Source organism: Peromyscus leucopus, chromosome 20 (genome assembly GCF_004664715.2).
Source record: "Peromyscus leucopus breed LL Stock chromosome 20, UCI_PerLeu_2.1, whole genome shotgun sequence".
Taxonomy (NCBI): Eukaryota; Metazoa; Chordata; class Mammalia; order Rodentia; family Cricetidae; genus Peromyscus; species Peromyscus leucopus.
Window position 1 is genome coordinate 59,549,288 of NC_051080.1, and position 22,782 is coordinate 59,572,069.

Below are 22,782 nucleotides of genomic sequence, written 5' to 3' on the forward strand. Positions count from 1 at the left end.
CTGCAACTATACAGAGCTTTCCCCGTGGTTCTCACAAACAGTGGGCTTGCCCAGAATGGCATCAGCAAAAGTAAACTTAACTCTTCTTATAGTCTGTCCCCCACTACTGAAGGCAATCTGTCTGACTCAGGATGGAAGGTACAGTTTTGATCAAGTACTATTATTGTATTATTGCACAAGCTATAACATTCAGAAGGTGCAAAAGTGTAGACAATGAATGGTCAGCACATTCTGAACTCTGAATCCCAACCACCCATTCCCTTTCCCAGAGGAAGCTGGTTACTAGTTTCTTATGTAACCCTTTGGAGAAACTGAACCCACAAGCAAGAGTCAAATGCAGAATTGCCATAGTCAAGTCAAGCCAGGTAGGAGCTTGTGACTCAGGCTGGAACACCTGTCTCAGCCAGACCTGTAGACTACAATGCACTTGTCCTAAAGCAGTTACTCTGAACCTGTGGGCCAGGACCCCCTGCGAAGTGCTGAACAACCCTTTCACAGGGGTCACCTAAGACCATCTGCATATCAAATATTTACATTACGATTCACAACAGTAGCAAAAATACAGTTATGAAATAGCAACAAAAATAGTTTTATGGTTGAGGGTCACCACAACATGAACTGTATTGAAGGGTTGCAGCATTAGGAAGGTTGAGAACCACCGTCCTAACAATAGTCTAGATTAGAACTCTTTAAAGTGCAGTGTATTGAAACATACTTGGGACTAGAATGTCACTGACAGGCAGGCAGGTCCCTGCTACTAGGTCCAAGGCAGGTCGCAGCTAAAAGCATGACCAGATTGTATCTTTTTCAAATTGCCTCTCTCATTCTAATTCAGAAAAACACCCCAAGAACCTGATAAAAGTGATTGAGCAACAAAGTATTTTCTTATTCTAACTGGTTTGAAAAAATTGATATGTAAAATAAATGGTATTTAAATAAAAGAAAATAAAGGAAAAAAAACTGAATTAGGAAAAGAGCTTAGGCGGTAATATGTTTTTAATTTTAATTAATTTCTTTCACAGATAAACTTCGGTTGGTATTTTAATACGCTAAAATATTTATCCTTTACCTCTTTGAAAGGGTAACTAAAACAAGCAACAACACTGGTTATGTTTAAAAATTTATTTATTAAACTTCACTTTGCCTTTAAAAAGCAATTATTCAATTCATGAAGACTAACCAAAACTCACACCCTATCAAAGGCTATTACAATAATCTTCTATAGAACGAAGAGCATTAAACAAACAAACCAAAAAAGCCAGTGAAAACTTTAAAGTGGAAACAGGAACTTTAGTGCTAGCCAGTAAAGTGATAAATAATCCTCCTCAAAGGATTATACTTGAGGGGGAAATCCAACTGTATCACATGAGTAGTGCAAGAGATTTAAGTATCAGTTTAGTTCCTCATTGCCAACATGGCATTTATGTCCCAGATGAGATTCCGTAATTGATCCATAATCTGCTTCAGCTGTTGATTCTTCTGTTTGAGTTTCTGTGAAAACAAAAGGATTTAGCAATATTGTGAAGTGAAATACACAATGATGTTAAAAGACTGAAAACTGTAGTAGTAAGTTAGGCCCCTAGTGATCCACACAGAAGTTAACCCAAACATTCCTGCATAACAAAAGCTCTCTGTCTCAGTTACTTTCCTATTGTTGTGATAAGACTCCATGACCAAGGCAACTCAGAGAAGAGTTTACCTGGGGCTAACCGTTCCAGAGGGTTAGAATCCATGACTATCAGAACCCATGACGAGCATGGTAGCAGGGAGGCAGACATGGAGCTGGAGCAGTCGTTGGCAGTTCTCATCTTGAGACAACCACTACCAGGTAGGTAGGTAGAGAGAGAGACAGACAGAGACTAGGAATGGCTTGAGTCTTGTGAAACCTCAAAGCCCATCCTTAGTGGACGCCTCCTCCAACTAGGCCGTACTCCTCAAACAGTTTTTACCAACTAGGGGCTAAATATTCAAACATGAGTCTATGGGGGCCATTCTCATTAAAAGCATCACGGTTTCTACCCTTTTCAGATCTCACAGTCCCTGACAGTTGCTCTGATTTCTAACTTAGGTCCACAGAGGCCTCTGTCCCCTGTCCCCATCCTATCATAAACTATGTGACACATTTAATTGTGAAAAATCTAGTATTTAGATGCTGTAAGGGCAGTGGAATATAATGGTTAACACTACACTTTCCATTCAGATGTTATGGTTGATCAAATGCTCAGCTCTGGCTAAATTGCTTAACCTCACACCAGAAGTATAAAGGCAATCACTGACTTTATACCTCGTAAGAGTTCATGGGAGAATCAAATGGTTTGACTTGCTTAAAATATTGCAGTTGTCTGACAGAGAAGTAAGCAATTGGCATTTGATGACAGGCACAGAATGGAAGCTGTCAATACAAAAAACATAATACAATGGCCCAGGCAAAATCAGTCTTCCAGAAATGCAGCAGAAAGTACTGCCCTTAGATGAAGCACAGCCTACTTCTAATTCTAGAAATGAAAAGAAAGTGGCCCGGTGACGAGGAAGACTCCCCACAGTAAGGGTTATGCAGGCCTTGCGCATGCCCCTGCATCTCTACTCCTGGGCTCCACTAGAATCCTTTCTTCAAGTTCTATGTGATAAATATCAGCTTAGACAAACCGAGATTCTGGTTAGCATCCTTACAAGTTATAATAATAATAATTATTCACTAACACTTGGAAAACATTAAATTCAAAGATATAATATTTTAATTAGATTATTTTAAAAATACTCTATTTAATTGCCTCCAGGTAAACTATTATATGTACACTAGGAAGAGGTCTAAAGTATTATTACTTCATTAAAAAGCAAGCTGAGATTAAGCAAACTGCTTTTATTACTTGTATCTAAACTCAGAAGTCACAAACAGGAAGAAGGTCACCAAAAGGGACATTAAACACTTTCACTAGGAAGCATAGAGGCAATTACAGATACTTTAATGGTACTAATAATACTGATTAAATTAAATTCATGTTTGAAAATAGGATAGCACAAGATGCAGATGAACCGTCCAACTGCACAGCACACAGGCCTTGACTCTCTCAGGGCTTGAAAAGGTCTTTGGCAAAGAGGACTGACATTGAGTCTCTTTGGTTAGGTTTTCAGATGACCCATCCCACGTGACTACATGGTAGTCAGTCAGTAAAGTGGTGTGCACATTGTCTAATTCAGGGGCAGAGGAAGATGTACTTTCTTACCACAGAGACCAAGACAGGGACATTTCACCTTGACATACACCGGTGGTGGCACCACACTGGTAGGCTGGCAGTCTCAGTCACATCCTTCACCTCTGTAACCTGTTATTTGATCTCAGACTAAATCCCCCCTCAGTTTCTCACGTAGGCATGGGCTAGAGCTTAAGGTCCTGTCAGCCATGCTTTCTGTGCACCCACCCAGAAGGTGATGACCGGCCACACGGACCTGTGACCAAAAAGGATTGAGTCTGAGTTAGTGAAAGCTTCACTGTGGTTCCAAGGTGGCCGCTCTTTATGGATATGCAAGTCTATGGCACATCAATGAATCATCACTTCTAGCTGTGAAATACTTCGGCTACCACGGCTACCATGGTTTTCGTTTTCATTCCAGCTCTATAAAAGGGAGCCATCAAGAAAGAATAAAAGGATGAAGAGGAATAGGAATTGATATTTTTTTAAAAATCGAATTTCAAAAGTGGGGCACGGTTGTTCACACCTGCATTCCCAACATCTGAGATGCTGAAGCAGGATAACTGCTGTAAGTCTGGGCTGAACTTGAGTTACACAATGAGTTCAACACCAGCTAGAGCTACACTCTGGGTCCCTTTCTCAAAAAATAAATTAATAATTCGAACAAATAAGTTTTAACATATCTTGAATAGAATTACTTTGAGACGTTTCAGAACCTCAGCACCAAGTAGGAGGAAGGCACAGCCAGGCTGTATCCTGTAAGGTGGCTGGTAGAGGATACGAAGATTCACAAGGCAGATCCTGCCTCGGACAGAAAAGGTCAGCTGATGAAAGTACCCCGCCTGGGATCCCGGCCTGGGATCTCAACAAGCTAGTGGTGAGGAAGACATGAAAGGACTTGGCTGAGATGATGGATAATGAAGACCATTAAAAGTCCTGGAGGGCCAAAACACAATTAAGATGGAATGCAAAGGCTAACTGCGTGTGGGATGAGGGACAGGAGCGGGACTTCAGTTTTAGAGACAGCTGACAACTACCCCAAACGAAGTAGACCTGACGAACTAGTCCAGCCTTTACACTGTCTATAAAGCTTGGGGGCAGCTAGAAGAAAGAAAATCATGTTCTTGGGTAGTTACAAACAGACTTTGTTATAAACAGTATCTAAATGCATTTGTAGAGGACTCCTTGATGGCGCCATCACTGGGTAAATGTGAAGCCTCCCAGGAAGACTGCTTTCAGGAGTTCTAATATGCTGGTCTCATAAGCTCCTAAAAATTAAAGTGTACCAAAGAATGGAGGGTATTTCTAAGCTTACATCAAAATCTGAAAAATACGTTCTTTTTAAGTGTAAAACAAAGTATCTGGGTAGTTTTACTCAAAAAAGACAAAGTTTTAAGGAAAAAGTACCACACAGGTAAACTATCTGGAGGCAAAGCACGCCGAGCAACTGTCAACAGTGAAGCTGACAGTCATGCTTATTAGTGGTTAAACTGTAAATACATTTTCATGACACGATATAAGAGTTAATGTATACAATCTTGCCACTGATTGATTTTAACAGGGGATGACAGCTGCTATTTTCAAAATCCATCAGCTGTGCATAATATGTTCCATTAACAGGTGAGCATGTAAATAGAGTAGGTCCTTACAAAGGACATTTATGCTAAGTCATACCATGTAATTTAATATTCATATAAAGGCTGTGACACTTGAGAAAAATGCTTTAATTTCCAAATGCCTGGACTAGATTACATGTCAATCTTTTGATACTACCCAGTACCTCTTTCAATCTCATTTCCCATCAACAGAACACTGTTCGGCAAAGTAAACTCAATTCTGAGGTTCCCAAAGCAGGTTCCTTCTTTACTTGGAAAAGAGAGTTTAAGGAGTCAAAAACAAGATGTACACAGTAAAGTATTAAAATAAAGCAATGTCTGACTATTGCAACCAGGCCATTTCCCCTAGTGATTTCCAACAAATACTGAGGACCAAGTGCACGGCTCAGGGTTTCCTAGCATGACCATGGGACAGGTAACAGGTGCCCCCAGAGTCAGCCTGTGCCTCTGCAATCTCAGCTACATGATGTAACATCTGACAATAACAAGCCAGAGCAAACCGGAAGTTTAAGCCTATTGTTTCGTTCATTCAGAATGGAGACCATGTGTTATAATAAAGTTGTGGATATGTTTTTAAGAAAATTTTGTTACTGATTATACAGATCTATGAAGCACTTTATTTAATATAAATGCCAATGTGTTAAAATACAGCACAATAATCTGCTTTCAGTAAACAGTCCTCTAACTGTGTCTGGGGCATGGGAAATGCTGCTGCTTCCTCGAGACTCTTAGTGTCTTAAAATCCCCATCCATCTGGCCACCAGGCACAGGAGGGCGGACCAAACACTGGGTGACTACCACGTGGCAGGACTTTTAGCAGTCGGCAACACTCGGCATACAGCAGGTGCTCAGGTACTTGGATATTAAAAGGAAATGTTAAGAATAAGTCCAACAGAAAACTTACGAAGCCCTCAGAGACAGAAAACTAAAAATCCCTCACAACCATTTCAAAACTGTCCTTTCTGTTTTACTATTGTTACTGTTTAATGTTGCCTTTCAGCACTGAAGCCAGACCTGGCTATTATTTTAAAGCATTCATATTATCTACCCATATTAAAGTATTCCTTATTATCTACCACAGTAGGTAAGGCATATTTTGTATGTTCGGCTGCTACGGTTCAGGAAAGCACCTGCCAGAGCCTAGTGTGCTAAAGGCCAGGTTCCAGACGGTGCTGCTCTTGTAGGGTGGTGGAAGCTCCTGGAAATGGAGTCTGGTGGCAAGTTCTAGGTCACTAGCAGCTGAAGGATTATAAGGCTCTCCCTCTTTTGTAACTGGACAAGATATGAATTCAGGTCCTTGGATTTGGCAGCTGGTGCTTTTACCTTCTGAGCCACCTCACCACCTTGAAAGTATTCATATGCTGAGTTCTCAGGGTCTGTTGCCATATACATATATGTGTACATTTATATGTGTATATTTATGTGTATATAATGCCCTGAATAGCTGCCTATAAATGTATAAATGTAATCACATGGTTGCTATAATAAAACAACAGGTACACTGATTTTACTTGCATAATTTGAAACATGTAGCATGAATCTTAAAAGGTCTAATTAATAAAAACAAACCTGGAGCCAAGTATTGGGGTGAATGCTGGAATATCAGAGAAGCAGAACAAGCCACAGCTAACCTCACCTCGCCAATTCCTCAGCTGATCCTGTTTCCTCAGACTGGAAGCTTTTGTGTCCTCATCTAAATGGATCTCAGCTAAACTGCTGCTCAAAAGCCTAAAATCTTAACCAGCCTAGTTCCTGGTTCTCACGCCTTATATACCTTTCTACTTCCTGCCATCACTTCCTGGGATTTTTTTTTTTTTTTTTTTTTTTTCTTTCGAGACAGGGTTTCTCTGTGTAGCTTTGCGCCTTTCCTGGGACTCTCTTGGTAGCCCAGGCTGGCCTCGAACTCACAGAGATCCGCCTGCCTCTGCCTCCCGAGTGCTGGGATTAAAGGCGTGCACCACCATCATCCGGCTCCACTTCCTGGGATTAAAGGCATGAGTCACCATGCCTGGCTATTTCCAGTGTGGCTTTAAACTCACAGAGATCTGAATGGATCTCTGCTCCCCAAATGCTAGGATTAAAGGTGTGTGTGCCACCATTTTCTGACCTCTATGTCTGTCTAGTGGCTGTTCTGTTCTCTGACCCCAGATAAGTTTATTAGGGTGCACGATATATTGGGGAACACATTATCACCACAGAAACACCTTCCTGCTATAATGTGCTAGGCCACAACAGGCCCAGAAGAACAGGGTCAATTAGCAATGAACTAAAACCTCCACATTCTAAAGCCAAACAACCTTCCCTCTGTTTAAGCTTATTTGCCTCAGGTATTTGCTACAGTAACAGAAAGCTGATTGACACATGAAGGGACAGTCCCCACTACTTAAGAACTCCATGAACTGATGGGAAAAGGAGAAAATATGTATGTGCATTAAGAAGAATGTGTTAAGAATGTGTGCTTTAATGTAACAGATATGGGGCAGACAAATAGTTCACATTTATCTGCTGTGGATTTCTTTTTGTATGCTGTGAATGTGTGCTGCTCTGATTGGTTGATAAATAAAGCCGTTTGGCCTATGGTAAGGCAGCTTAGAGGCAGGCAGGAAATCCAAACAGATAGACAGGAAGAGAAAGGAGAGGCAAGGCAGATGCTGCAAGCCGCTGTCACCAGGAAAAGCAAGATGTAAAGGCATTGGTAAGCCACAGCCATGTGGCAAAGTATAGATTTATAGAAATGGGTTAATTTAAGATATAAGAGCTAGCTAGCAAGAAGCCTACCATGGACCACACAGTTTGTAAATTATTAAAGCCTCTGTGTGTTTAACTGGGTTTGAGCAGCTGCAGGACCTGGTGGGACACAGGAAAAAGTTCAGCTACATTTATCAATATACATATTTATAAATTCTTTACAAATGAAACCAATGAAATGTTTGTTTCATTATAGCAACCATGTGATTAGATTTATACATTTATCATCTAAGGGCAACTAACTATTCAGGCCAATATGTACACATATAAATATATACATAAATATAAATATATATATATACATAAATATAAATATACATACATACATACACACACACACACACACACACACACACACACACACACACACACGTATGTATATATATTAACAGACCAGGAGAAGTTAGTATGTAAACATTTTCAAAGCTGGCAAGGTGGCTCGGGGGGAATGGCACTGCCAAATCCAAGGACCTGAACTGATCCTTGACCCACACGGTACAGAGAACCCATCCCCTCAAGTTGTCCTCTGACCCTGATATCCTTCCAATCTACTTCCTTTTTTTTTTAGCAGTGAATTTTCTTCTCCTTATCATTCTGGTTTGAAATTGAAGTGAAGCAAATCTTAGCCCCCTTCTATCTTTGGCCTCTGGTCACCACCACTCTCTGGTGCTCAAAATATATAACAGGGGCTGGGGAGATTTTACAGGTGTGTGCTGTGGAAGGATGAAGATCTTCGTTTGGATCCCTAGCACCCACAGAGAAGTCAGGTGCATCCATGCACATCTATAACCCCAGGTCCCACGAACTGTTCTAGTCAAAGCACCAAGTTCCAGGGTCAGGGGACCCTTCCTTCAGAAAACAAAGTAGGGCGTGGTAGGGGCCTGCCCATGTACACAAAGGAAAACACTGCAGGACTAACAACTCCTAGGAAATATAGAGAGGTTGGAGGTCAACAGATGGGTGCTGTCTCTGGCCTGTCAAGAGAAGACATGTACTCCCTTCCTATCCCACATTCCTTTAAAAGCATGAACTTCCACACAATAAAGAGTTTGGCTTTAAATAGCAGAGTTTAAAATATTTAAATTGATTGTTTCCTCTTTGTAAGAACCTACAATTCATGAATGTAATTATAGCACCTAGAATATGAGTTAAGTCACTCAGTATGAACCAGAAGAGTAACATGGAAACACTACCTCTTATTGCAAAATAGCCAAACTTTCCAGAATCTGTAATCTGTATATCTACCTATTTGCTGAATTGTAAAAAAAACAAAAACAAAACAAACAAACAAACAAAAACTTATTCTAGGAAAATACTGTTGGAAACATATGCATGATTATCTTTTCTTTTCTTCTTCTTCTCTTTTTTCTCCCACAGCAACAAAACTTATAGAAGCACATGGAGAAAAGTAATCAGAAAAGATAAGAGCTTGCTTCTCTCCCTCCCTTTCTTCCTTCTTTCCTTTTTGTATGTGTGTGTTTGGCAGGCAAGTGCTCTCCCATCTAGCTACATCTCTAGCCTGACAATTCTTAATGTATGAACAGAGTTTCAAATCTAAATTCCATTCCTCAGGCCCCTCCTCATTCCAACCAATTTCCAACTGTGAGGTTTTTTTTTTTTTTTTTTTTTTTTTTTTTTTTTTGTCATAATGGTGATGAATTACTTCTACTTTTGTTGGAAATGTTCTTTTTAAACTCATCATTCAATTTAAAAAAAAAATAGCTGTCAGGTTCTGTGAGCTATAATAACGACCCGCCTACGGGATACGGTCACTGCTGCAATAATGGTGTGAATGCTAGGAGTGCCCAACCACCTCCGATGGGGTTTAGGGTCCGCTCCACGAGACAGAATCTATACCTGCTATTTATTGTTAATGAGGCCAAGAATCTGAGACTAGATAGTCCACGAACCCAGAAGAAAACCTACTCTTATTATCCTGCTAACTGAACACAGCAATCAAACTCCCAGTGATATATTGCTATAGGCAGAGATCAGTGCTCCACTCAACAGTCATCGGAGAAGCTTCTTCTTATAGTAGATGGTGATCAACACTGAGACTCACAATTGGACAATGGGTAGAGAGTGAGTCTTTGGAGTACTTAGCCCTAAACAGACCGTGTCCCTATTATATCCTTCCCCTCAAGGGTCAGAGATCTATATGCAAAAAGGGGCAGAAAGATTCTAAGAGCCAGAAATAGTGCATGATTATAAGGAAACAACTTTTCCCAGACACCAGGGTAGATGCACATATGAACTCACAGAGACTATAACAGCATGTACCAGACCTATACAAGCTCAAGCCAGACAAATCCCAACACAAAGGTGTTGTGGAACATTATTTTAAGGTGTGTTACTTTTGTTTATGTAATTTGTTTAATTCTGTGAAGCTGTGTTACTGAGCCTGTCTAGGACACCCGACTGTCTAATAAAGAGCTGAACGGCCCATAGTGAGGCAGAAGAAAGGATGGGTGGGGCTGGCAGACAGAAAGAATTAATAGAAGGAGAAATCTGGGAGAGGAGGAAATCAAGGAGAGAGAAGAGGAGGATGCAAGGGGCCAGGCACCCAGCCAGCCATACAACCAGCAATGGAGAAAGAAAGAAAGATATACAGAAATAGAAAAGGCAAAAAAAACAAAAAAACAAAAAAACAAAAACAAAAACAAAACAAAACAAAAAACAGAAGCAAAACATAGACAGACTAATTTAGGTTAAGAAAAGCCAACAGGAAACAAGCCAAGCTAAGGCTGGGCATTTATAATTAAAAGTAAGCCTCCGTGTGTGATTTACTTTGGGAGCTGAGTGGGGCCCCTCAAAAGAGCAGAAACAAACAACAACACAAGGGATGGGAAGTGGGCATAAATCCCCATCCCCGGCCAAGATTCTCTTTGTAATGATAGCTGCGAGAGGGAACATCAATTTTCTTCAGTGGAGTGACAGAGCCTATCAATCACACTACAGAGCAGGCCCTGTGCTCAAGATTGCTTGGGCAATGCAAATCCAGCCCCATATATTTAGTGGCTGCTTTTTTTTCTTTTCTTTTTTGTTGCTGTTATGCTTAGAATCTGTTAAACTATATCTTTATTCTTTCTTTTTAAATGTGTTTATTTATTGTACATCCCAGTGGCAGTTTCTCCCAGTCCCTCCCTCACACCTCCTCTGTTCCCATCCCCAATCCACTCCTCCTTTATGTTTAGGAAAGGACAAGTCTCCCATGAGTGTCAACAAAACATGGCATATCAAGTTGCAGTAAGACTAAGCACCTCCCCATGTAGAAAGGCTGGGCCAGGAGAGCTGGTATGAGGAGTAGGGTCCCAAAGGCCTTCCAAATAGTCAGAGACAGCCTGTTCCCAATGTTAGGAGTCCCACAAGAGGATCAAGCTACGCAACTGTAACATATATTCAGAGGGCCTAGGTCAGTCCCATGCAGGCTCCCTGGCTGTCAGTTTAAGAAAAAGAAAGAGCATGAAGTTCAGCAGGTTTGGGGGAAGTCTGGAAAGATTTGGGGGAGAGGAAAATAATGATAACAATATACTATATGAAATTCTCAAAGAATACATTCCTAAGTTACAGTATTTAAATCTAACTCCCTTTTTTCTTTCTCTTTGATTTTAAAGTACATTTTTCCTCATTATTTTTCTAATAGTTTAATTTTTTGGACATAATTCCTAACTCTGAAATTCATTTTAATATACAGTACTGTAAAAGTTAATTCCCCCGCCAATTTTCTAGTTCTAAAGATTAATTTTCCACATAATCCCTTTCTTGTCATATTAAATTCTCATATTCATCAGAAAAGCTGTTTTTCTGGCTATTATTTTACCAGTCTGTCTACTCCGGGGCCAGCATTATATGCCTATTTATGCCTTTATAATATGCTTCACATTCATTTTAATTTTTGAAGCAAACAATTCTGCATTATTAATCTTATTTATTGGATTTTTAAATATATTTTTGTATATTTTCAGAAGAAAATCTCATTTTGGTTTTACTTTTTTTTTTTGCCTAGTATGGTACTAAAAGCCTCCTATTTTGTGCATACTTTCAAGTTAAGTCTTATGTGGATTTGGATTATTTTGCATAAGATTATGAAGTAATTAAGACTGGTACTTTTATAATATTTATTGCTCTCCCAAGGGCTTTACATGTTCTTTTTAATTATTCAAAAATTACTTTATGTATCTTAACAGGGCTAGTCACTATTGGAATTCCTATCCACTTAGTCTTATTTCAGCTGGGAAGGGAGCTGGGAAAAGAGTTACAGTATTGTAACTAACAGTATAACTTACAGTTAGTAAGAGCCTAACAGTATTGTAAGTGGATGGTTTCAGACTGTCTGGTGTTAATCCCTTCTTCTCTTACAGAACTTTTTATAGACCATACTTTTCATCAGGTGAATTTTTCTGAACATGCTAACAAGCTTGTAAATAATAACTCCTATTTTTGAGCACCAGTGTGCTGTCTTTTTGAACTGGTTATAACCTTTACAATAATACTAAGCACACTGGTAGATTTTATTATATGACATTTTAAACAGGAGTATTTTTATACTCCTCTCGTATAAGAACTCTGGCTATTTATGAAAAATCAAAAGGTAAAAAGAGAAACTGTTCTTGATTCAAGCACCGAGTCAGAACAAGTGGACTGGAGTATACCGAATGCCTTTTAGCCATCCTAGAACAATGCTTTCCAAGGTAACTGACAATCTACGTTATGAATGTGAACTGAATTACCTTCACATGGCTCAGAAGGCTGTTTAGCTAGAGTAGACTGTTAACACACTGGTGGAGTCTATCGAGCAGACTGAAGACTGTCAGTCACCTGTGTTTGTAAGAGAAGAGGGAAGCTGGCCGCTTAGCCCTTAGCTTTCAGTGTCCAAATCTCCACCACAGAATGAATGACTCTCTCTCCTGTTCTGTTTCATGAGAACTATCGGAAGCTTAATAAGTGTTTCTCAGTGAGAACGTTTTGGACTGGAGGTAGGACAACGCTGTCCTAACTCCTGTCGTTTCTCAGTCACATCTCCTCCGGTAAGTTTTCATCACTTGCTCTCGTGCCGAAAGGCAGAGTTCAGCTCAGGGAAGAGAATGGGCTGTGACTGACGCCCACCCATGGGCTCTCTGAGGGCTTTCCCGGTGAAACCCATGCTCTTCCCCAACTCTGCGGACCGCAGCTCGGCTTCCCTTTCACTTCTCGCCACTGCTCTAGAGTCAATCTGCCACAAAAAACACCACGCAATTCCAAAACTCAAACTATGTTTTAGAGTTACACTTGCTCCTTAATAATTTTTCATCAGGACTCTGAAATATAAAATCTACAGACTGATAACTCACTTTATTTACGTCCGCAATTTCTCGTCTCTCTTCGCTGGCAAAGCGAGGTGGCCCGGCCCGGTCGTCGTTCTTTGAGCCATCTTCATCCACATACGGAATCAGTTGCTGGAAGTGGGATCCAAATACGTGAATTAGATTACCAGAGACCGCATCTGCTTAGGATGCATGTTCTAAATATTTTTAATGCTTTAGAAATACATGGTTTTCAGGCAAAGGCCTGAAACAACAGCTTTAAAAGCTTATCATTTCAGTGTATCTATGAACCAGACCGGCTTTTTTTTTTTTTTTTTCAAAACAGCACATATACAAACAGAGAAGACAGCAGAGGTCATGGACTTGAGAGGGGGTGTATGGGGTGGAGGAGTGGTACATGGGAGGACTGGAGGGAGGAAAAGGAAAGGGGAGGATGATGGAATTATATTTTGATTTCAAAAATTAAAAAAAATAACCACTAAACGACCTTGGTTTCCCAATAAAGTTCGCTGTGTTTAACTGAAAACAACAACAACACTAACAAAACTCACCCTCCCCTCCAAAGACTGGCAATCACGTATTGAGTTATACTTTCTCCATTCAGTCTGCAAATATGTAATCGCTAGATGCTGGCTGAAACACTGAAAGACTAATGTCAAGTAAGCTGCGGTTTCTACTCGGACAGATTCAGTCTATTCAAAGTAAGACAGCCTTTCCTTTACACTACAAGAGAGGACCTTCAAGGACATGTGTAATGCAAACATCACCAACTTCACACTCAGAACTCCAGTGGCTGCAAGACTTTTTATTTGTCTTAATTTCTTTTAGGTATGAGAATTTTTTTAATAGGATAAGAAATTTACAGAGCAACGATGCTTCTAGCACAAATCTACTTAATTATGTGTGGACTGGGATGGCGCTTACTGGAGAAAACCCCTTGTAAATGCGGCCGACATTGGGAACCATGTCCCTACCCTGGTAAGCTGTCATGAAGAAACAAAGGAGGATCCATCCTGCAGGCGGTTTTGTAGTCTTGGGGCACACGTAACTGACCCGCAGGACAAGCGCGCTTCGCTCCTCTCCTGCTGCAGGACTGTCTGAAGACAGCCTCCATCTTGCACTCTCTCCTCTGTCTTCTCTGTATCCCCCCACCTCCCCACAGGCTTCTCCTCCTTTATCATTTTCATATGTGCTGGGCTCTTCCTTTGGTGGCAGAAGACAATGCCTCAACCCGATTCCACCCTCCTCCCCGTCCCTGCTTCAAAGACCGATCTCCAACTGCTGGCTTCGGCTCACTGTTTCCCCGGTTCACCTTAAGTCAATTGTGTTCTGACTTTTAGCCACTACCATTTCGATCAAGTTCTACTCAAATACAACTTTTCTCAGCAATGGTAAAAGCTGCCACTAATAATAACTAAATATTTCTTCTAAGAATAATAAAAGAAATCACTGTCATTAAATACCAACAAATATATAAGTAAACACAAAAAATAGCACAAGAAGCCTGGAAATCAAATGCTACAAAAATCATTGATGAAAAATCAACACATGTATCCACATTTTCACCTCTTCTCAGAAGTAAAACAAATTAAAAACGGGGAATACTGCTAAAAGGGGAAAGAAAAACTGACCAATGTGCTGCCCTTCCTTCACCTCTGACACGCACGCTCCCGTGATAGACACTCACCTCAACGGGAATGGGCTCCATCCCGCCACAGTTCTCATTACACTTGTCATAGACCAATCTTAGCTTCCTGAAGAGAATAGAAAGCTGGCGAAGATGGTCCTGCAGCTTCGTTAACCGGTCTTGGTAAGTTCCAGTGTGGTAAGTGACACCATTTGGCAACTTGGCAGGCAAAAGAAAACAATAAAAATATTGAAGTTTTAAAAGCAATCCATATCAATTTATTAGCAGCCTGGTATAGTATTTTACTGAAATAAAAAAGCCTTGGAAATGGCTTTGTGAAGAGACTGCTAACGAGATGAAATGCCTTTGCCTTTTAATGTTATAAATATACAATTTTAATATCACTATCACATAAAACCAGCAGGCTGCTGAACTTGCCCAAGAATTTTATATATAGATCTATCTATCTATCTATCTATCTATCTATCTATCTATCTATCTATACACATATAATATATATATAATATACACACGTATATATTACATACACACATATATAATTAAAAGTGAAGCTTAGGGTTTTGTTTTGCAGAAATGAAACAGCATGTTTGCATATTTGCAAAAGCATTTTCAAAATATATTAGCAATGACCAAGAGAGTAAGATGTGCAAAGTACAAATGAAAACATAAACCACCAAAGTTCACTGAAGAAAATCTTAATAGAAGAAATGGATACAATTCAACGTATACTCAAACAAGTATTAATAAATCATTACAAATTACTATGACTGTATCTGTTCCAAGTCATCAAATTTTCTTAATTCAAGATTCTTATCAGCGAGGCTTGGTATTGTAGGCCTGTGACCCATCTCAGGAGGTTCACACGTTCAAGGCCAGCCTGTTAGATAAAGCGAATTGAAGGCCAGATGGGGAAATGTAATGAGACCATGTTTCAAAACAAAGAGTGAAAGGCAGCCAGGCAATACAGGTCAGTGGTACAGCATTTGCCCCACATAACACAAGGCCCTAGGTACATCTGCCAGGGATTGAACTATCAAAGCTAATTAATTAATAACAATTTTTCCAAAGTAGTATTCATTGAAATAATGATAAAGTCACAGACAAATGTAATTTGGGTAGGCTTGAATAATTTGTTTCTCATTTCCAGAGTCCCTTTTATAAATGTTACAGTTTCTCAGCTCAGGAGACAGATCTTTTGAAGTTTCTGAATTATTTCTAGTTTTAGGAATCCTCGGCATTAATACATTTTAAAATGCCTCTGTGAAGTGTGCTAAAATACCAAGGGCTCTTCTGCTCACAACATTTAAAATAAGATGGCATTAGAAGGCTTCATACTTCCATACAGTGTGGGATTTCCCCTAAGAACTCCTTTACAGACAGACATTGACAGTCCCCAACAATGCACAGAAACAGTTAAAAGACCCCTGATTTCTGGGTGTGATGATTACATCTCACTTAGAGGAGCAGTGGGCTCTTGAACCATAGCATCTTATCAGGGTTGCTACTTTGCCTATATGCTCTACTTAGTAAAAACTTGAACTCCTCTTTGTAGCATATTTAGCGCAAAAGTTTTAGTGTATGTCCTGAATAATTTTTATGAGCATTTTACTCCTAAGTCTATGCTTATGTGTTCATGAGAAGTGTGTGTCATACACAAAAAGATTGATGAGTCTTATTATGAAGAAAAGCAATCTTGTTGAAATGCAAAGAATTATCCACCTGAAATCTGCCAACTTAGTAAGTTTGGATATTAGTTTTTATACCCCATCAGCTTCCCATTCACCTTTCGCGTGTCAAGCATTGCTCTGGCCGAGAGTGGCAGTGAAGATGAGTGATGAGGCTTCCAGACTCTACAGGACAGTGGTAATAGCACCTAGGATCCCTTGCTGCATGCTGTGGTGTAGCTACTCAGCTGGAAAAGCTCATCAATAACCATCTCCCTCATGAATATGGATGAAACCTCATAAATACATCACACTCCCAGATACTAAAAAGGCATTCAACTAAATTCATCATCTATTCTTATAATAAAATTCCCCATATATGGACAACATATTTAGGTTATAAAGTCGGCATCACAATGGATGTGCAGACATTGGCGGAATTCCCACTAAGGACCAGAACAGAAAAAGACATATACTAAGACCACTGTTACTGTCGATGTATTCTGTTGCAGAGGAGCTGGCCAGGGTGATGAGGGAAGAGAGAAAGGCTGAAACAAAAAAGGAAGCAGTATAGTGATCACTGTTTCCAAATGACATCATAAAAAGCCACCAATGGTAAAAGGATTCCATAAGGAGTTAAGTATAAAGCTAACAGAGAAAGTAATAGCTTTGCTTTCATCTCTAAAAAGAAAATGGAAAAGCAAGGACCTAGTACAACAAAAAAAGAAAGAAAGAAAGAAAGAAAGAAAGAAGGGAGGGAGGGAGGGAGAGAGGGAGGGAGGGGAAAATATCTAGGAATAAAGTTAGAAAAGATGAAAATAAAAACTTCAAACTCAAAACAAGAAAAGGACATTCCATGTTCCTGGTTACTAAGACCTAACAGTGTCAAGGTTTTCTAGGCTGAAAAAACTAATAAAACCACTAACAGGTTTTTCTAGATCTAAGATGTGTGTGTGTGGAAAAGTGAAAAAGGACACTTATTCTGAAATAGAAATACAAGCACATCCCAGAAACTCAAAGACTATATGAGAATGAGGCATCAGATCATCAGCAATGGAAGCAAAGAAGAAAGAGTCAAGCATCCCCAGCCAGACACATCTGTACAAAGCTGCATCTGAACCAACCTGAGGAGTGAGGTGAGTTTTCAATCAGCCATTTGTGGTGAGTGTTGTACGTCACACTTGTAACAGGATCAATCCCACAACGACCAACGTTTTGAAAGTAAAAATTCCAATGAAAACTCACAGAACTCATTTGGGAGTGGGGAAGGCATTCCTAACGAGACATAAAATCTGTTAAGTCTAATAAACTGTACAAACTGGAAAATCAATAAATTGTATGTTTAAAAAAATAAGCAGGGCAAAAACTACCTTAAGGGGAATCAAAAGGTTAAAAAAAAAAAAAAAAACAACCAGACTGGATATACTAGGTACAGGAGCTCAGGTCTATAACCCTACAATCTCAGGACTTAGGAAGTGGAGGCAACATCACAGGTTCAAGGCCAGCTCCATTTACACAGTGAGATCCCAATTCCAAAACAAAACATAAGAAACAAAAAAGGAGACTGGGGAAAAACATTTACAAATAAATCACAGAGATCAAGGGAGATAAAACTCACACACACACACACACACACACACACACACACACACACACACACTAGCAGAAAATAAAACATTCATGATTCATAAACATATGAAGAAATGTTCAAACTCAAATAAGGGGAAATGTAAGATGGAAGGTTCATCTATCAAGTAATCAAACAATAAAAGCATCAATCCATCATGATGGTCTGAGTCAGGACACAGGTACATGTGTACAACTCTGGAAGGACAATACACGGTGACCCAGTGAGTTACAGTACTTTAGAGATTAGCTACTTCTAAAAACTCATCATCAGGTACAGTTGCTCCTTTGTGTGGGGCATTATCATTTGCTCCAGCCTAAGAGAAACTGAAAGTAGCCTAACTGTCTGACTAGAGTTTTTCCACCCAATGGAAATACTATCAGGTATCAAAAGAGAAATGGAGTACTTTACCGATATGAGTAAATTACAATATATCAAAGGAAAAAGATGAAGTACAAAATAGTATGCATGGTACACTGTTATCTGTGCAACAGCGAGGGATGAGACAATATATATGCACAGATTTGATTAAATATGCAAAGGGCATTTGGAAGATAAATATAACCAGTGGCTAGAATCATTAGCAATCATTGCTCATAGAGAGGGATTAAGTACCTAGCAGACAGGGAATAGAAAGGAGAGTGCTCACTGCATGTGTTCTGTTATTCCTAAACTATGAATATATTATGTAGCCAAAATATGAAATAAAAGATTAAAAGGATAATAAGCAGAATCAAAGCAATGCTATTTTTCACAGGGAATCTTAATGTGGGATTCAGGGATATTTGGGGAGATGCTTAACACCTTGCAAACTTATTTTTCAAAACGTGTTTACTCATTTTTTTTTTGTTTCTAAGAAAAGTCTATAGTTTTCAGAGTCTTGACATCTAATAGACAAAGAACAATTTTTCTCAAAGAAATTAGCAGTGTGTACTTGTGCTGCTTCGCTTCCATAGACTAATACAGGTGATCTGAAATCTGAGTATTTTGGAGATCATGGGGTAGTCCCTCCTCTGGAGTCCTGCAAGATCCTCACTCCCCAGTGGATGCCAGAAACTGTGGCATGATGTCCCTCCCTGTTCACAGGGCTTGCACCAGTGTATACAGACTATGATGGAGTACAAAACTAATAAAAATAAAGCAGAACAATGATAACAGTGTGCTGTTCTGAAGGTGTAGTACAAAGAGTCTCGCTGCATTCTTTTTTTTCAAAATATCCTCTTAAATATTCATAATAAACTATGGTAGCGGAAACTAGATAAGCTGCCTATGATTAAACAAACAGCCATGTTGTTCACAGTTAAGAATATCTGTTTATATTATCACTTCTGACTCTGGGAACTCAGGGCCACACTGCTGTTGCCTTTGAGGGTCACTGTCATGCACTCCCTAAGGAGTTTGGGATGAGTCTGAGCACAAAGTGGGAGGCAGATTCGAAACTGTAGCAGCCCTTACCTATCAGTTTCAAATCCAGGCCTACCTGGAGCCTAGTTATGGGCAGGAGCTGTCGGGAAGAGTCATGTTCTGTTCGGGTGATGGAGTTCAGTCCTACCTCTCTTAATAAGATAGACGGCTCGTTAAGTGATGTGACAGCAGGTTATTAGAGTCATCTGTGATGGTGGGCCTTCTACTTATTCCTTCTTTCACCTTCAGTTTCCTTAATTATAAAATAGGAATAAAAATATCTCTTGAAATTGTTCCTATAATTGTGGACCTAGCCAAGAAAAGTAATTGATAGGTGTTTAGTGATCTGTGACCACACCTGCTTCTACACGCTCTAGTTAATTCATATTGCTGGCAGAGGGCAGGCTAAAAATAAGGAATACAGTGCATGCTAAATTCTGGGACATCATGAAATCCACACTCCAGTCATTTTTGTTATGAATCTATTCACCTGAAACTGCCAAAGAATTTCAATCTTTTCTTTGAGTCCACTTATAAAAATACTAGCTTTGTATGGCATTTCACACTGAGTTACTGACACAGTATTAAAAGATTCCCACAAAACAAAATCACTTCTATAAAAATAGACAAAAATCTCAACTATCTTTTCTTGAAACAAACAAACAAAAGCAATAAAATACTCTTTAGGGCATCCATAGAAGTAAAAGTTGTAAGAGTCTCAAGACACACCTTCAATTACCCCACACTGAGTAGCTTTAGGGCATCAGTTTACCTCTCTGCCCCATAGAACCCTCATCAGTAGAACAAGGATGCTTTCTCCATCTTTTAGTGTTAGGATAAGCAAGCACTAGCGTAGATGAATTTCTAAACAGTCTTATTAAATAAGAAACACAGAGCAAAATACAGAGGTACAAGCCATAGAGACCAGAGCAATAGCCACCAACTAACCTTAGCTTACCAACTCGCTGTAGCTTCACAAAAGAGCTTCTTCCTGTCTAACCTGTGCCTTGATTGCCTTCCTGTTCTGCCTTCTCATTGGCTCTAAGCCCAGCCACATCACTTCCTCATCGCTCCCTGTCTATACAGACCTCCAGGTCTCTATGGTTGCTACTGGGATTAAAGGCGCGTGTCACCACGCTTGGCCGAGTCCTTGAACACACAGAGACTCTGCCTGCCATGTGATCGGATGAAGGGCATGTGCCACCACCGCCTGACTTCTGTTTATGGCTCGCTATGACCTCTGATCTCCAGGCAAACTTTATTTATTAACATACAAATAAAATATCATATTTTAGCACAAATAAAATATCGCCACACACTAGCGATGGATGACTTACAAACTGTACAGGAACAACCTGGATACTTGAAGCCGAAAGATGAAATTAGACCCAAACTGATCATTATAATCACCGCCACCCCCCATCACACACACACACACACACACACACACACACACACACACACACCAGAACTTAGGTTATAAACCTACAGCAAAACATAAAGAGCAAAACTTCTCGGAGAAAACATTCACTGCTTTGGGTTACACACACAAAATTTAAGTATGACATCAAAGCAAGACCTGTAGAAGCACAGATCAACAAGTAGGATCCCATCACAATTATAAAAAGATCCCATCTCCTCAAAAGATGGTTAGAAGAAAAAGAAGTGAGTCACAGACTGACAGAAGTATCTGCCAAAGTAAAGTCACACCAATAAGAAATGATGCTGAAGATGAGAGAAACCAGAACCTCAAAGACCACTGATGAGAGATTCAAAGAGGTCAGCCACATTAGAAAAAAAAATCTTAAAAAATTAACATATATATTATGAACATGCTATAAACATGATTCAATTACACTTTTAAACCTTCTACTCAAGAGAAATGAAACACACACTCACACAAAAGTCCGTAAAAAAAAAAAAAACAAAAACAAAAAAACTTTGACATTATTTATAAGGGCAGCACTGTTTGTAAGGGCTCCAAAGTGGAAACAACCCAAACAAGCACCCACAGATCAACAAACACAAACGCCGCAATATTAGTCATTCAATAAGACAGTAAGAAAAAGAAATCACATACAGATGGATGCTGAAAGAACCTTGACCCACAAAGCTCCTATGCTATGTGATTCATATCACATAAAACCGTTACACGCAGACAGCCACCAGCAGTGGCTCCTTGGGGATAGAGGCAAAAATGTCACAGGGGGAGTTAGGAAACATTCTGGGTAATGGCTATTTTTACTATTGTGACTATGATCAAGTCCCAAGTATATTCCAAAATATGTCAACACTTTACATTAGCACAGCTTACTGTAATCCAGTTACACCTAGAAAGGGGGAGAACTATTGTCTAAATTCTTCTTCAGTTTCTGGGCATCTCCTTCAGGAGAAATTATGTTCGAAATCTTCTAAAGTAATTTTAAAAGGCAAGTATGGTGTGATGCACCTGCACTTTGGGAAACACAATGTTTATAAAACAAGTACACGACTGGGCCCAATCTAGAAAAGGTCCCTTCAATACCACCAACTAAGTCCTAGATCTCTGGGGATGGACACATACTGGGGATACTGTGAAGCTGGGGGTAAAGGTGATCACACCTGATACCTCCTGGGGCGGGGAGGACACAGACACATGCTGGTGACACTTCTGAGGGTAATGGGAGTCTCCTGGAGTGGGGAAGAGATGCCTGCTGGGGAATAGTTCTGGGGAAAATGGGGGTAACCACATCTGGCATCTCCTAGGCCAGGAGGCAGACTCATGCTGGGGACACTGGGTGTAAGGGGGTGTGTCCACGCCTGAGGGTTTTCCAGGGCGTGGGACAAACACAAGCTGTGAGAATTGGGGACAGACATGCTGGGAGCAATGGGTATAAGGGCGGCTTCCAGGGCTGGGGACACTGGTAAGGGGGGGAGGGGGCGCCTGCACTTGAGATCTCCCAGGGCAAGGGGCGGGCACATGCTGAAGACGTGGGGTGTAAAGACGACGCCGCCACCCCGAGGTTGCCCGGGGAGGCCCCCTTTTCACCCGTCCTCCCGCCCCAGGCGCCCACCTGCATGTTCCTGAGCAGCTGGAAGATCTCCATGGTGCGGTACACGATGTCCTGCACCGTCTCCTGACCGATGCGGCACAGCGTGGCCGTGTTGACCTCGCGCGCGGCCTGCTGCGCCTGCGGGCCGCCGAAGGGTCCCGGCGCCATGCCCCCCGGCGCCAGCGGAGGGGTAGACATGGCACTCGGCAGCTCCCGGCCGGCTGAAGCCGACTCGGCTGATTTCAAACCAGCGCCGCCACTTCCGCCCGCTGCGACGCAAGCGTCCTCCCGGAAGACCTGGGAGCCCGTCTCCACGCGACGCCGAATGCGATTGGGCTACGCGCCTGAGAGAGGCAAGATGGACGGGAGGTTAGCCAATCATCGGCGGAGTTCTAGCCAGGGGGCGGTACCAGGGCGTGGATTGGATGAGTTTTCCCAGAGTCCCGTGTAGGCTACAGGAGGTGTCTTCAATTTTGCGTTGGGTTCTTGTGGAGCATTTTCTCATAACAAACCTATGAGGTGTTTCTGATTATTGTCCTTTGACAGATA

General features: G+C 40.7%; 1 protein-coding gene across 1 annotated transcript; it reads right to left on the reverse strand.

The window, feature by feature from the left end:
• Positions 1-1,107: 1,107 nt before the first annotated feature.
• Positions 1,108-22,524, reverse strand: Med30 (mediator complex subunit 30). The gene is made up of 4 exons (XM_028871931.2): positions 22,255-22,524; positions 14,546-14,704; positions 12,886-12,990; positions 1,108-1,491 (listed from the first exon to the last, which is right to left on the reverse strand). Exons 1-4 carry the CDS (start codon positions 22,429-22,431, stop codon positions 1,396-1,398), a joined length of 537 nt encoding a protein of 178 aa, XP_028727764.1. The 5' UTR covers positions 22,432-22,524; the 3' UTR covers positions 1,108-1,395.
• Between the last annotated feature and the right edge of the window lie 258 nt (positions 22,525-22,782).

What these genes read in the sequence shown, in the direction of transcription:
- Med30 (XM_028871931.2), bottom strand. Translation starts at nt 22,431, where the DNA reads ATGTCTACCCCTCCGCTGGCGCCGGGGGGCATGGCGCCGGGACCCTTC. An exon ending in AGCTGCTCAGGAACATGCAG is followed by an intron (nt 14,705 to 22,254) that starts GTGGGCGCCTGG and finishes TTGCCTGCCAAG; the next exon opens with TTGCCAAATGGTGTCACTTA. An exon ending in AAATTGCGGACGTAAATAAA is followed by an intron (nt 1,492 to 12,885) that starts GTGAGTTATCAG and finishes TTGTTTTCACAG; the next exon opens with AAACTCAAACAGAAGAATCA.